General features: G+C 43.7%; 1 protein-coding gene across 1 annotated transcript in view; it reads right to left on the reverse strand.

The window, feature by feature from the left end:
• The window catches only part of crb2b (crumbs cell polarity complex component 2b), a 179,266-nt gene that overhangs the window by 142,167 nt on the left and 22,072 nt on the right, over positions 1-15,027 (reverse strand). Inside the window, exon 3 of the mRNA XM_060932713.1 lies at positions 14,608-14,803. Within this exon, the coding sequence (XP_060788696.1) occupies positions 14,608-14,803 (196 nt within the window). The remainder of the gene's footprint in view (positions 1-14,607; positions 14,804-15,027) is intronic.

A 15,027-nucleotide genomic window follows, 5' to 3' on the forward strand; every position in this document is an offset into this window, starting at 1 on the left:
GAGAGGAGATCAAATGCGCTCAAACCACAGTTTATTAATAATAGGGGAAAGGGGAGTTGGGAGAATGTGTGCGGGTGAAATACAGAGGCAGGGATGGCTGGTGGTGACATCTGAGGTCTCCCATCCAAGCACAGACCAGGCCCAACCCTGCTTAGCTTCTAAGACCTGATGGGCTCTGGCATAGTCAGAGAGCTGTGGCTGCAGGCTAGCAGCAGGGCTGAGCGAGCTGGAGAACAGGCGAAGGTACAAGAGGGGCAGGCAAGAGGCAGAGTCAACAGGACAGAAGGCAGATCAGGTTACCGGGGCTGGAGAGCAGACAGAGTCAAACGGAACAGCACAATATCAGGAGTCAGAGTAGTAGGAACACAGAGCAGGTTATCAGGCTGAGAGTTGCAGACGATCTGACACTGAGGCTAGGGAGAACTGCAGCTTAAATACACCCGGGGGAAGCAGGTGATCGGCAACAGCCAATGACAGTCACTGAAAGTTAATAAGAGGAAGTGAGTGCGGGCGTGGCTGGTAATGCTGAGTGGAGATGTTACCTGAAGAGAGAAGCCCACAGGTAGGACCATGACAGAACCCCCCCTCAAGGGACGGCCCCAGAAGTCCCTAGCCACAGATCACCAAAGACGGGCGGGAGGAGGGGGAATACCGGTGGAGGGTTAGAACTCCTCAGACTGGTCAGTGTTCATAGCCTCCGCACCCTCTTCACCGTCAGAAGAATCGTCATCCCAGGACCCCCACCCAGGATTCGGTTCGGTGTCAGGCTCAGGCGTTGGAGCAGGGGCAGGGTCCGGGAGTAGATCCGCATGGTGAGGACCCCTACGTCAGCCCCGTCGGATGGAGTAGACCGGACCACCGTCGATGAGACGAGGAGGAGGTGCAGCTGGGACCAGCGGGCTCTCGTGTACTGGCTTGATCTTAGAGACGTGGAAGGTGGGGTGCACTCTCATGGACTTGGGCAGTCGGAGCCGGACAGCAGACTGGCTGATTATCCTCTGGACAGGGAATGGTCCGACGAACCGAGGTGCTAGCTTACGAGACTCCACCTGGAGGGGCAGGCCCTTGGAGGGGGCAGAGCTAGCAGGTGGAGTACGGGGGGTTAGAGTGGCGGCCCGTAAGCAGGTCTGGTGGCAGTCCTTGCCCCATTCTCTTATCGCGCCAGTGGCCCAGTCGAGGTGAGGACTGTGTTGGCGGAGCCATGGATAGCCCAGGATGAGAGGTTGGTCGGGGGGAATGGAGCAGGTGAAACTGGATGGTTTTGTGGTGGTTGCCTGACAGAGTCATCAGAACAGGGGCAGTGAGGCGGGCGACGGTGCCAAGAAGATGGCCATCCAGTGCCCTGGCTGGAATGGGAGAGGATAAGTGAAGGCTTTGCAGACCCAACTGGTGCGCAAGCTAGGTGTCCATGATGTTAGCCTCGGTGCCAGAGTAGACCAGGGCGGTCAGGGTGTGGGTGGAATCCAACAGACGAAGACGAACTTGGAGCATAGGTTTCTGGCTGGTGGAGGACTGGATGATCATTGAGCCCAGCCGGACCCCTCCCATGGCCAGTGAGCTCGTCTCTTTTACTGGGCAAGAGGCAGCACGGTGACCGTCACCCCCACAGTACAGGCACAGATTGGAGGTGATCCGACACTGGCGCTCTGCCGGGCTGAGGGAAGCACGGCCGATCTCCATGGGCTCTGCCTGGTCCAGAAGGCTCGGCGGAGAAGCAGCAGGAGACGTAGAAGGGGCTGGGTTACTCTGTGCATTGGTGACTGACTGAGTCTGGTGGGCCCTCTCTCATCGACGGGTCTGGACCCGGCGGTCAATGGCCTCATCGAGTGTCGATGGTTGTTCGTGCGAGACCAATTCGTCCTTAATGTAGTCGGCCAGGCTGTGCAGAAAGGCGTCCACCAGCGCCTGCGTGCCCCACTTGCTGCACCGGGCCAAGGTCCGGAAATCGATCGAGTAGTCAGCCACTGTTTGTCTGCCTTGGCGAATACTCACCAGTCCTCCGGATGCCTCTACTGACAATGAGCCCAGGTCGAAGACCTTAGTCATTTCCGCTGAAAACAAGGTGAAGGAGGCACACGCCAGTGTCCGGCGTTCATACTCAACAGTCCCCCACAGGCGGGCGCGGCCAGTCAGACGAGTGATGATGAAGGCCACCTTCGACGCGAAGGTTCTGGGCTGCAGGTCGAACAGCAACCGGCAACTGGTCAGGAAGGCACGGACTTGGGAGGGGTCACCATCAAAACACTCCGGACTGCCAACCTTGGGTTCCGGGGCCTCAAGTGTAGCAGGAGCACCTCCCAGAGCTGGCACATCAGCGGCGGGTATGACAGGGGCTGATGCAATGAGGGACTGCAGTGGTTGGGCAATGAGCAGCTGGAATGCTTGGTCCAGTCATTGTTGCAGCTGCTGATGACCAAGCTGGATCAGGGCTGCAATGTCAGCAGACATGCAACTGACATCTTCTTCAACGTGCTGCAGCCAGTCTAGGGCAGAGGGTTCAGGCACCAACTCCATGTTGTGGTCAGATTGTTCTGTCATGGAACAGACAGGAGAGGAGATCAAACCACAGTTTATTAATAATAGGGGAAAGGGGAGTTGGGAGAATGTCTGTGGGTGAAATCCAGAGGCAGGGATGGCTGGTGGTGACATCTGAGGTCTCCCATCCAAGTACAGACCAGGCCCAACCCTGCTTAGCTTCTGAGACCTGACAGGATCTGGCATAGTCAGAGAGCTGTGGCTGCAGGCTAGCAGCAGGGCTGAGCGAGCTGGAGAACAGGCGAAGGTACAAGAGGGGCAGGCAAGAGGCAGAGTCAACAGGACAGAAGGCAGATCAGGTTACCGGGGCTGGAGAGCAGACAGAGTCAAACAGAACAGCACAATATCAGGAGTCAGAGTAGTAGGAACACAGAGCAGGTTATCAGGCTGATAGTTGCAGATGATCTGACACTGAGGCTAGGGAGAACTGCAGCTTAAATACACCCAGGGGGAAGCAGGTGATCGGCAACAGCCAATGACAGTCACTGAAAGTTAATAAGAGGAAGTGAGTGCGGGCATGGCCGGTAATGCTGAGCGGAGATGTTACCTGAAGAGAGAAGCCCACAGGTAGGACCATGACAACTGAAACCCCTAGTTTGTCCATGAACTTAGCCCACACCTTGGAAGTGAACTGGGGGTCCCATAATACCAGAAGACATGTGAGAAAAGGATTTTGATTTGAAACTGCTGGTTTCAAATGGGCAGGCCAGGCAAGGGGATGAGCTTTAACGCTTTGGAGAACCAGTTACTGACTACCATGATGACTATGTTTTTCTGAGACTTGGGTAGATCTGTGATAAAATCTATAGCAGATGGGACCAGGATCTTTGAGGTGTAGGCAGCAGAAAGAGTTTACTCATGGGTGGAGCCTGGGGTGCCTTGGCTTGGGCACAGGTGGAGCAGGAGGAGATTAACTTGTTGATCTCAGATATCATGTTCTCCCACCAGTACTTAGTTTGGATGAGCTGATATGCGCATTGACAAGTTTGTGAACCCTTTAGAATTTTCCATATTTCTGCATAAATATGACCTAAAACATTACCAGATTTTCACACAAGTCTTAAAAGTAGATAAAGAGAACCCAGTTAAAGAAATGAGACAAAAATATTATACTTGGTCATTTATTTATTGAGGAAAATGATCCAATATTACATATCTGTGAGTGGCAAAATTATGTGAACCTTTGCTTTCAGTATCTGGTGTGACCCCCTTGTGCAGCAATAACTGCAACTAAATGTTTCCGGTAACTGTTGATTCGTCCTGCATACCAGCTTGGAGGAATTTTAGCCAATTCCTCCATACAGAACAGCTTCAACTCTGGGACGTTGGTGGGTTTCCTCATATGAACTGCTCGCTTCAGGTCCTTCCACAACATTTCAATTGGATTAAGGTCAGGACTTTGACTTGGCCATTCCAAAACATTAACTTTATTCTTCTTTAACCATTCTTTGGTAGAATGACTTGTGTGCTTAGGGTTGTTGTCTTGCTGCATGACCCACCTTCTCTTGAGATTCAGTTCATGTACCAATGTCCTGACATTTTCCTTTAGAATTCACTGGTATAATGCAGAATTCATTGTTCCATCAATGATGGCAAGCCGTCCTGGCCCAGATGCAGCAAAACAGGCCAAAACCATGATAGTACCACCACCATGTTTCACAGATGGGATAAGGGTCTTATGCTGGAATGCAGTGTTTTCCTTTCTCCAAACATAATGCTTCTCATTTAAACTAAAATGTTCTATTTTGGTCTCATCCATCCACAAAACATTTTTCCAGTGGCCTTCTGGCTTAACCATGTGATCTTTAACAAACTGCAGATGAGCAGCAATGTTCTTTTTGGAAAGCAGTGGCTTTCTCCTTGCAACCCTGCCATGCACACCATTGTTGTTCAGTGTTCTCCTGATGGTGGAATGATGAACATTAACATTGGCCAATGTGAGAGAGGCCTTCAGTTGTTTAGAAGTTACCCTGGGGTCCTTTGTGACCTCGCCGACTATTACACACCTTGCTCTTGGAGTGATCTTTGTTGGTCAGCCACTTCTGAGGAGGGTAACAATGGTCTTGAATTTCCTCCATTTGTATACAATCTGTCTGACTGTGGATTGGTGGAGTCCAAACTCTTTACAGATGGTTTTGTAACCTTTTCCAGCCTCATGAGCATCAACAATGCTTTTTCTGAGTTCCTCAGAAATCTCCTTTGTTCGTGCCATGATACACTTCCACAAACATGTTGTCAAGATCAGACTTTGATAGATCCCTGTTCTTTAAATAAAACAGGGTGCCTACTCACACCTGATTGTCATGCTGTTGATTGAAAACACCTGACTCTAATTTCACCATCAAATTAACTGCTAATCCTAGAAGTTCACATACTTTTGCAGTTCACAGATATGTAATATTGGATCATTTTCCTCAGTAAATAAATGACCAAGTATAATATTTTTGTCTCATTTGTTTAACTGGGTTCTCTTTATCTACTTTTAGGACTTGTGTGAAAATCTGATGATGTTTTAGGTCATGTTTATGCAGAAGTATAGAAAATTCTAAAGGGTTCACAAACTTTCAAGCACCACTGTATGCACTACAGCGCACACATAACCAATCTGTTAATAATAAATAGAAGAAATATTTACACTTACTCGAGTTGATCTTCAGCTGGATCAAGTCGAAGTAAAAAAGGCACCGCTCATCATCAGTGTCACAGTTCTCAAGATTGAATTGAATTGCTGTCCTGACTCATGAAATGAATCATGAATTGAACCACTGTCCTGAATCATCCAAAGCGCATAAAATCCGCGTGCCATCAAGTTTTATGTCACAAGTTTTACCTCCAAATAACCTAAACTATGGCTGACAGATTTTATCCTGTTTACGGTTGGCGTTCCCACCTTGAAAGAGAAACCAATCGAAACTGAAAGAGTGAAAGTGATTATCATGACGTTACCATGTGAATAGTCTTTTATGAATGCATAAGTGCATGCTCAGCGCTCTGACTCGGGTGTGACTGAGTAAGGTGACAAATTCTATGTTTCATCTCATTTAGGCAATTTAAAAACCATAACATTATTTGGCAGTGAGCACATAGGAAAGTGTAAAGTATAAAGTTTCTGTCAATATGTTTATCATGATGATGATAAAACTTGTGAAGATATTTATCTAAATACATGACCTACTCATTCTAAAATTGTCAAGCTTCACCGGCAAAGCTCTCGACCCCAAATGGTTAATATTATAATAGAGCAATAAATCTAAAAATTAGACTTTTACAGTTAGGTTGCTGTACGTCAATAGGCCTAATATTATTGGTCTATATTTCACCCATGATCTTGTTTTAGATGATGATGATTTTCAGATCTATATTCGATAATATTTTTGTACTAATATAAATTAAAACTAATAATCCCAATGCACCATATTATCAGTGACTTGTGCAAAATACAGACATATAATCAAAGCTAAATTCATTTGCTTTGTTATTCGTGTTTGGAGTCCTTACATGCATGTGCTGTGATTGCGCTCTGAGCAGAAACAGGTTTATAGTGAAATAGTCCTTGCGGTGCGCGCTGCTTGCTCAGAGGGCAAATGCGGGAAGATGAGAGTGACAGTTTGAGGACTGCCAAGTATGAATGCATGCAGACGTGACATAATGAAGCATTGTATTAAACTGTTTAACTTTTCAGAAAAAAAACTTTTCAGACCTTTTAAGAAGTTTAAGATTTGCTTACTTTAGTTCGACCAAGATGGCAGCGCATGAACAATGCGAGGCTCAGCGTCTCTCCAGATTTTGTGAATTAGCGGTGTTTTATCTGCTCCTTACTGGACTGTTCATTCAGTACAGCACTGCTTTAACATCTTACAGCAGACAGGAGCTCTTGGACATTGAATCACGAAACTCCAACAGCTTTATCGTCAATCTTCGACTCATCCCGGAGATCTCCAGAACACCGGAGGCTGCTCACTCTTTCCAGGCGGGCGGAAGTGTTCGCAGACGGCATTGGGCCCATAAACAAAGGTGGGGTAAGCGAGGGGGGCTACGAGTCAAGCTAAGGCTAACACCGCATCGGCTCCCTTTATCCAGCATTTTCCATGCTAATGTCCGGTCTCTGGCAAACAAAATGGATGAACTACAACACTGCATCACCAAAAATAAACAGATTATGGATTCCAACGTCATGATCTTTACAGAGACATGGCTAAACAGCAGTTTTCTGGACAGTGCTATTGAGTTAGCAGGACGCCACACTCACTGTGCAGATAGGACTGTAGATGACTCCAGTAAAATCAGAGGCGGAGGTTTGTGTATTTATATACATAGAGCTTGGTGTACAAACTCTGTTATCACCAAGACACACTGCTCACCTTACGTGGAGTTTCTCGTGGTTAAATGTTGACCTTTTTATCTTCCAAGAGAACTCACATCAGTTATAGTTACTGCTGTATATACACCACCAGACGCTAATGCTAAGCTTGTAATGGGAGAATTGCATGCAGCCATTAGCATGGATTAAAGCAAAAAAAATATATTTGACTGAAAATTTACGGGGGGTGGATTTCGATGAAATTCTAGGGGGGGGGTTATGGGTGGATTTCGATGAAATTCTACGGGGGGGGTTATGGGTGGATTTCGATGAAATTCTACGGGGGGGGGTTATGGGTGGATTTCGATGAAATTCTACAGGGGGGGTTATGGGTGGATTTCGATGAAATTCTGAGAATGATTAACTTAGAACTGATAACTTTATTATCAATTAATTAATGGATTAATATATTCAATTTATTGCACTTTCTTTCTATTGCTTCCGTATATTATTTTTTTGTGGCAAACCACACAAATGCAAGCACCTGGAATGTTTAGTTTTTTGCACCATGAACTAAATGGCTTTCCGTTTTCACCTATTTCGTACAGCCAAGCCCACCTCCACTTGTTTTACACCTTTATCGATGGCAGACACATCAGTGCCTTCTTTCATGTAAAGCGCATCCATGCTACCGAAACCGAAAGCAGAATGACATGCTCCTCTATGCTCGACGTCAATATAAAAAAAAGTTTGGATCTTCGCTTACATTAAAATTAAAATTATAATTTGACCTTTGTGTTGAATACGACTTCAAAAACAATTCAAGATTTTATTAAGAGAAATATTGTGGCCAACACGAGTGTTAAGTTACCTAAAAGATCGCGTGAAGTTGGCTGCTATCTACTTTGCGTTCGTTCTCATTTTCCTCCATCATTTCATAGGCCAGAAACAGATGTTTTGACATAATTTAACTTAGTAGGCTATGATTATTATTTAACCGTAGTCTTCTAGATATTTTGACTGTTTGGGGCATTGAACGCTGGTGTATGATTTTCAGGGAATAAAGTTTAGCGCATGTCGGAACATCATTGCGCTCGCAGCCTCCAACTCCTCAAACGTCCTTTAAATTGTGATATAACGTAGGCTATAAGGCACAGTTCTAACATACCTTACACATTGGCCTAACGAAAATAATAATTGTTGGGGCGTCTGCTGATTTGTTAGTTATAAATTTAGGTCTAATTACTTCTGACAGTCTGCAAGCATTGCACCGTCGGGTCTTCAAGTCTGGCTGAAGCAGAGGAGCGGGCTTTCCGGGGTTTATTTTTTCGTTTTTTTTTTAACATGCTCTATTTCTATATGTACAGGTTTGAACTAAGTAATTTTGGCAAGATTTAATTTAATACAAAACAGAAATGGTCAGACACAAGCACGCCAAGCACATGGGAATGTATTTTGCCAATTTTGACAGCGCATGTTTTTTTAATGCCGCACCGTAGACAGCGAACGTTTAAACATGATCAAACATAGGAAATGAACGACACAAAGCATGGCTCAAAAACAAAAAAGTTAAATAAACCCTGCTGATAGTTGATGGTGTTGCAACACATCAGTGTTATAACCCAATCTCTACCCAACCACCCGTCATTTTAATTCTCCTCAGATCAGCACCGACCTCACATTTGGCCTTGGGAGAGTTCAGTTGACGGAAATCCATCACACGACGGAAAACTTTAACCCATGCATTAGCAAACAGCAGGAAATGCACCCAGAGGCTGCCTTTATTTTTGCGGGTGACTTTAATCACTCCAACTTGAAGACAGTACTTCCCAGACTGCATCAACATGTTACCTGCCACACAAGAGGAAATAAGAACTGGATCATGTTTACTCCAACATAGCTGGAGCTTACAAAGTTACACCCCTCCCCCACATAGGACAGTCAGACCACCTTTCTCTGTTTCTCACCCCCTAAGTACTCACCACTCATCCAACGTGTGAAACCCATACTGAAGACAATAAAAGTGTGGCCAGAGGGGACAGACTCTGTGCAGCAGGACCAGTTCAAACACACAGACTGGAATATGTTTGCCATTCAAGCAACCTGTCACTCCCACACAGACATCGAGAACTACACTTTCTCTGTACTGCACTACATCTCCACCACCATAGATAGCGTCACCACCCAGAAATTGATCACCTTGTACCCAAATCAGAAACCCTGGATGAACAGAGATGTCTGTCTACTGCTGAAAGCCCACAACACTGCCTTCAGATCAGGAGATGTACAAGCCTACAGAGCTGACCTGAAGCGTGGCATCAAGAAGGCTACAAACAGAATTGCTACAAACATAAGGTTGAGAAGCACTTCTCCAACTCCAACCCCCAACGTATGTGGCAAGGCATTCAGGTCATCAGTGACTACAAGTCCAACAACCCTTCCCTCCCATCCTCTGATATCTCCTTTCTCAATGAGCTCAACAATTTCTATGCTTGGTTTGAGAAGGACAACCAGGAGCCTGCATCCAGGGCAAGGCTGACTATAGACCACCAACCCCTAACACTCTCCCCCACTGATGTCAAAGCAGTGCTGAGCAGGAGCAATTCATGCAAAGCTGCAGGCCCTGATGGCATCCCTGGACGTGTGCTCAAAACATGTGCTGGGGAGCTGGCGGGGGTCCTGATGGACTTATTCAACATGCCTTTGGCCCAAGCTGTTGTTCCGACCTGCTTAAGACAACCTCCATCGTGCCAGTACCAAAACACTCCACTCCAGCATGTCTCAATGACTACCGCCCAGTAGCACTCACCCCTATCATTACAAAGTGTTTAGAGCAGCTGGTCCTAGCACATCTCAAATCCTGTCTTCCCTCCATGCTGGACCCCCACCAATTTGCCTACCGCAAGAACAGGAGCACAGAAGATGCAGTCTCCATAGCACTGCAGTCTGTCCTCTTGCACCTGGACAATGGCAACACATACGCCAGAATGCTGTTCATAGACTTCATTTCAGCATTTAACACTGTCATCCCCTCTAAGCTCATCACCAAACTCACAGATCTGGGCATCAGTGCTCCCATCTGCAATTGGTTGTTGGATTTTCTAACGAACAGGCCCCAACATGTTCATTTGGACCATCACTGCTCCTCCACCCTCATCCTAAACACTGGCATACCACAAGGCTGTGTGATGAGCCCATTCCTCTACTCCCTTGTTACTCATGACTGCAGACCTGTACATTACACTAACACCATCATCAAGTTTGCGGATGACACCACAGTGATAGGCCTCATCAAGGACAACGATGAGTCAGCCTACAGGGAGGAGGTGGACCACCTGGCTGTGTGGTGCAGTGAGAACAACCTGCTGTTCAATACCAATAAGACCAAGGAGCTCATCGTGGACTTCAGGAGGAATGCTGACAAGCACACACCCATCCATATCAATGGTGCAGCAGTGGAGCATGTGACCAGCTTCAAATTCCTGGGGATTCACATCTTGCAGGACCTCACCTGGACAACCAACTGCTCCAACCTAGTCAAGAAGGCTCACCAGCATCTCTTTTTCTTGAGGACTCTGAAGAAAAACCATCTCTCTTCAGACATCCTGGTGAACTTCTACCGCTGTACCATCGAGAGCATTCTAACCAACTGTATTACAGTCTGGAATGGGAAATGCTCTGTTTCGGACCAGAAGGCACTGCAGAAGATGGTGAAAATCGCCCAGCGTGTCATGGGAGCCTCACTTCCTGCTATTGAGGACATCTACAGGAAACGATGTCTCAGGAGAGCCATAAACATCAACAAAGACTCCTGCCATCCAGCACACAAACTGTTCACTCTCCTGCCCTCTGGAAGGTGCTACAGGAGCCTTCGGACCAAAACTACCAGGTTCAGGAACAATTTTTTTCCTTCAGCTGTCTCACTGTTGAACCCCCCCACACACACACACACACACACACTCACCAACCCCCCCCCCATCAAACTGAATTGACTTCAACTGACTTCACTGCACTATCACCATTTGCACTACTGTTTATTCATACCGCATTTTGTATATACTGCAAATATCTATATTATATCATACCATTGCATTATAGTACATTCATATCACACATTTGTACATACTGTAAATATCATATCATTATACTATTCCATATCCTGCAATTTCTGTACATTTCTATTTGTATATTACACTTATGTTATTTACTGCTATGCACTTCTGGTTAGATACAATCTGCATTTCGTTGCCTTGTACCTGTGACATGTGCAATGACAAAGGTGAATATAATCTAATCTTTATTTTGAGAAAGTTATCTACCTTGCATAGTTGCCCAGTATGGCTAAATTTTCATGATGGATTCTTTGTCTATAGTGATGTGCACAAAATTGCCCTACATGCACAGAAAAATTGCCCACGATAATCATTGGCCCTGTCCTCTTGGAAAGTTAGCTGGATACACACACACACACACGTAAACAGAGAGCAGACCCATACCCAGCCTTTGGGAGCCTTTTTCTGCCAATAAATGCTACATTGCCAGCTACTCACAGTTGTTTTTATTTTTTGTTTTCCTTTGTATTTTTATGACATGCTTTTGTTTATTTTTCTCAGTGAATAAAAACAATCTTTTTAGATGGCAAGAATCACGTTGCTATGACAACAGATACTGTTTACAGATATCTGTGTCTGTACTGTGTATGCGTTATCTAGCCGAGTGAGATTTAAACTTCATAAAAATGAAATCTGTTGATTTGCATATTTTATTGTTAGTAAAAGGCACATGGTTACAGAAAATTTCTCATTAGATTTTAAGAATTAGAAGCCTTTATTTGTCACACATACAGCACAGTGAAATTCTTTCTCTGCTTTTAACCCATCTGAAGCAGTGAATACACGCACACACACACATATTCACATATTCGGTTTCAGCACAAATGGCTGTGCCTACGTAAGCCTATTTTTAACAATATCATAACTTATAAAATGGATAAATTATTGTTGTTGTAAAAGTTTATTTTTAATTTAAAGATAGACTGCCTTTCAGCTTTTTCAAGTGTAGGTCATAAAAATAATTTTCCCTGACACCCAATTATTTTTGTTTAGTGGACCGAAAGCTACTGAATTCGAATCACAGACTTCCAATTTTATTTTATTTCTTTTTTTAACAGAACAATTAATGAATTTAGGGCCACATTGTCCTAAGGTCTCTGCTATTATTTCCTGCTTCAACATGACCCAATTCAAGATACTATGTCATGCATCATGTGGTGGGCTTTCCCCATTCATGCAAGGCACTGTGGGATACAAATTTGAAACAGGAGAGAAAAATGGAGGACGTGAGTGTGCAAATGAAACATGAAAGACCGACTACCGTAACAGGAAGAGAGAAGAAAAGACATTATGTTGGAAAGGAAACACAGGACCAAACTAATAAATATTAGCAAAAGTCAGCAAGCACCTCGGTGTGATCAGCTGTTCATTTAGCAACAAGATGATGCAACTGTTAGTGCATGGTCAAGGTGAACCTGTGCATGCACACATGGACTTCCTTTGTCTGCTTGACTTCGCAAAGCGAGCAATTTCATGCACATTATTTGCTCGAGAATCCTCTCAAATAAATATATATGATATACTGAATACAAAGTTTAAAAATCTGTAACAACAAATTGTGCAAATTAATATTTAATTAGTATCAATTATGTTAATTAGGTAAAAACATTACATCGGTACACTCTCTTCTTCAAAGTTTCACCAAATGGCTTTATTTGTGTAATATAAAGCTGATCTTAACTCTCATTTACACATCAGAAAGAAGGAGAAATCAGTGTTAATTACAATTACAAATTACAAATACAATTATAAAAAAATGCATCAATAAGCATTGAATGTCATTCACATCTACCATTCTCTATCAAAATAAAGTGATAAAAGAATATTTCTAATACCCTCTTTGTGCTCTGTAGGCCTTCATGTTTCTCAAAAGTAGGGCCTACTAGTGTTTAAATGAAAGAATATAAATTATATTTCAATTAATATTCAGCTTTCAAGGCTAACCTCCAAAAAACCTTGAGCCACAGCCAATAAACAATTCCATTTAACTGAACTTAAAATGACACTCGTGTTTCTAACTTCCAGTTTTTTTTTTTTTAATATTATTCCGACCACGAAGATCTCAATATTTTTTATCAAAATAACTACAGTTATATTCTAAAATACTTATTTATTTACATGAATCAATTTGATTTGAAAAAATACGTCAGTAAAGCTATGAAAACTTACTTCAAAGTCTCCCATGAATCATAACTAGCTGAGGGAAAGTTTTGCTGAATACTTTATCAGAAGCAATGAGAACTAGAGAACATCCATATAAAGGTTATCTGATTGATATTCACAAGTAATCCAGTCGGAAGCCAATCAGAAGAGAGCCTGACCACCTTCCTGTGACTCAAAAAGCACCGGCCATTTCCTGACGTCATGTGAGCAGAGTTTTTACTCTGTTGTACCAACTTCAACCTGCCGTTACTCCCAAAGTACTGAACAGATCTTAACAAGATTAATTTATTTGGAAAGCAGAGATTATAAGCTTTTTTACTGATAGTTTTCATGATAGAAAATGTTCAAGAGTTAAGCAATGACAGATTTGGAAACTTAAATGCACAATTTTCACAGCACGGCCAGCAAGCATCTGATATGCCTAGCAAGATAAAGGCGGCACAGTGGTGCCATGGCTGTCACCTCACAGCAAGAAGTCACTGGGTTCGAACCCAGAAAGGCTAACTGGGGCCTTTCTGTGTGGAGGTTGCATGTTCTCCCTTGCCTGCGTGGGTTTTGTCTGGGTGCTCCGGTTTCCTCCCACAAGTCAACTAGCTACTATAAATTGCCCATAGATGTGAATGTGAGTGTGAATGGTTGTTCATCTCTGTTTTAGCCCTGCAATAGATCGGCGAACTGCCTTGAGTGTTGCCCAAAGTCAGCTGGGACTGGCTCCAGCTTCCTCTGCAACCCTGATAGATAAGCGATATAGATAATGGATGGATGGATGGATGGTGCAAGATAGAATTGAGTCATGTTTACATTTAGTGAGCTCTGGGTGACGAATCAGTCATTCAAAGAGACACTCCATTAGGTCTGGTTAGTTGCTATAGCAGTTATCAGTAGCTTTATTCAGAAGCTGTATCATTTAAAGCTGCTATGTTTTGCCCAAATCAAAAAAGGAAAGACAATCATACTTTACACATGTTCTAATCCCTTTTAGTGTGATAATTTATTGACAGAAGTGTTGTGAGATATCAACAAGTCTACATAGCTCTACATGACACTCAAGTATTATATAAAATTTGTTTCACTGATAGTCCTCAATGAAACAACAGTGTCAAGTTTAGTATTTTCCAGCTCTCACCTAATTTAAATATAGTTAACTCAGTGTGACTCTTCATAACTGCCAGAGAAAAACTCTGGTATATACTCCCCTCCAAAAGTAGACTTTAGTAGGGGACTGTATGTCATCATCATATCCCAAGACACATACCTCACATAGCAGGAGATTACAGCGTGTAAATACCAGACATCTGATCTGATATCCTTTGTGAACTCGGAAGGAATTCTAACCATTGTGGTTTTCATGATGGCACTTCACGAGACTACTGGTTCATAGTGTAGCATACAGAATCTATTTTACAATGTTATTTCTGACTGCAATAATCATAAAGGCCTTTTAAAGCCTTTTAAATAAAGCTAGCCAGTGTTTCATGGGGGCCTAATAACTCTTACCTGTTCACCAAATCAATACATGAGCCATTGTTGAGGCATGGCACACTGATACACTCATTGATATCCACTTCACAGCTGATGCCTTCAAATCCAGGAACACACTCGCATGTATATAACCCCACATAGTCATGGCATGTAGCACCATTCTGACATGGAGTCTCGTCACACTCATTGATCTCAACTTCACAGTTCAATCCTGCAATTAAAAAAAAAATCATATCATACATCAAATCAAAAAGGAAATCATATAGAAAAATTAGATTCCAATTACAACAATGAAAAAAAGGGTTTTTTAAACCAAATAAAAATATTTAGTTGTTTATTTTATGAATTCTGCATTATTGAGGTATTTCACCTGACATCACAGGGTCACGTGACGCCCTGGTGTCCGCCATTTTGAACGTCAAGCTACATACTAAC

This window comes from Neoarius graeffei, chromosome 10, assembly GCF_027579695.1.
Source record: "Neoarius graeffei isolate fNeoGra1 chromosome 10, fNeoGra1.pri, whole genome shotgun sequence".
Taxonomy (NCBI): domain Eukaryota; kingdom Metazoa; phylum Chordata; class Actinopteri; order Siluriformes; family Ariidae; genus Neoarius; species Neoarius graeffei.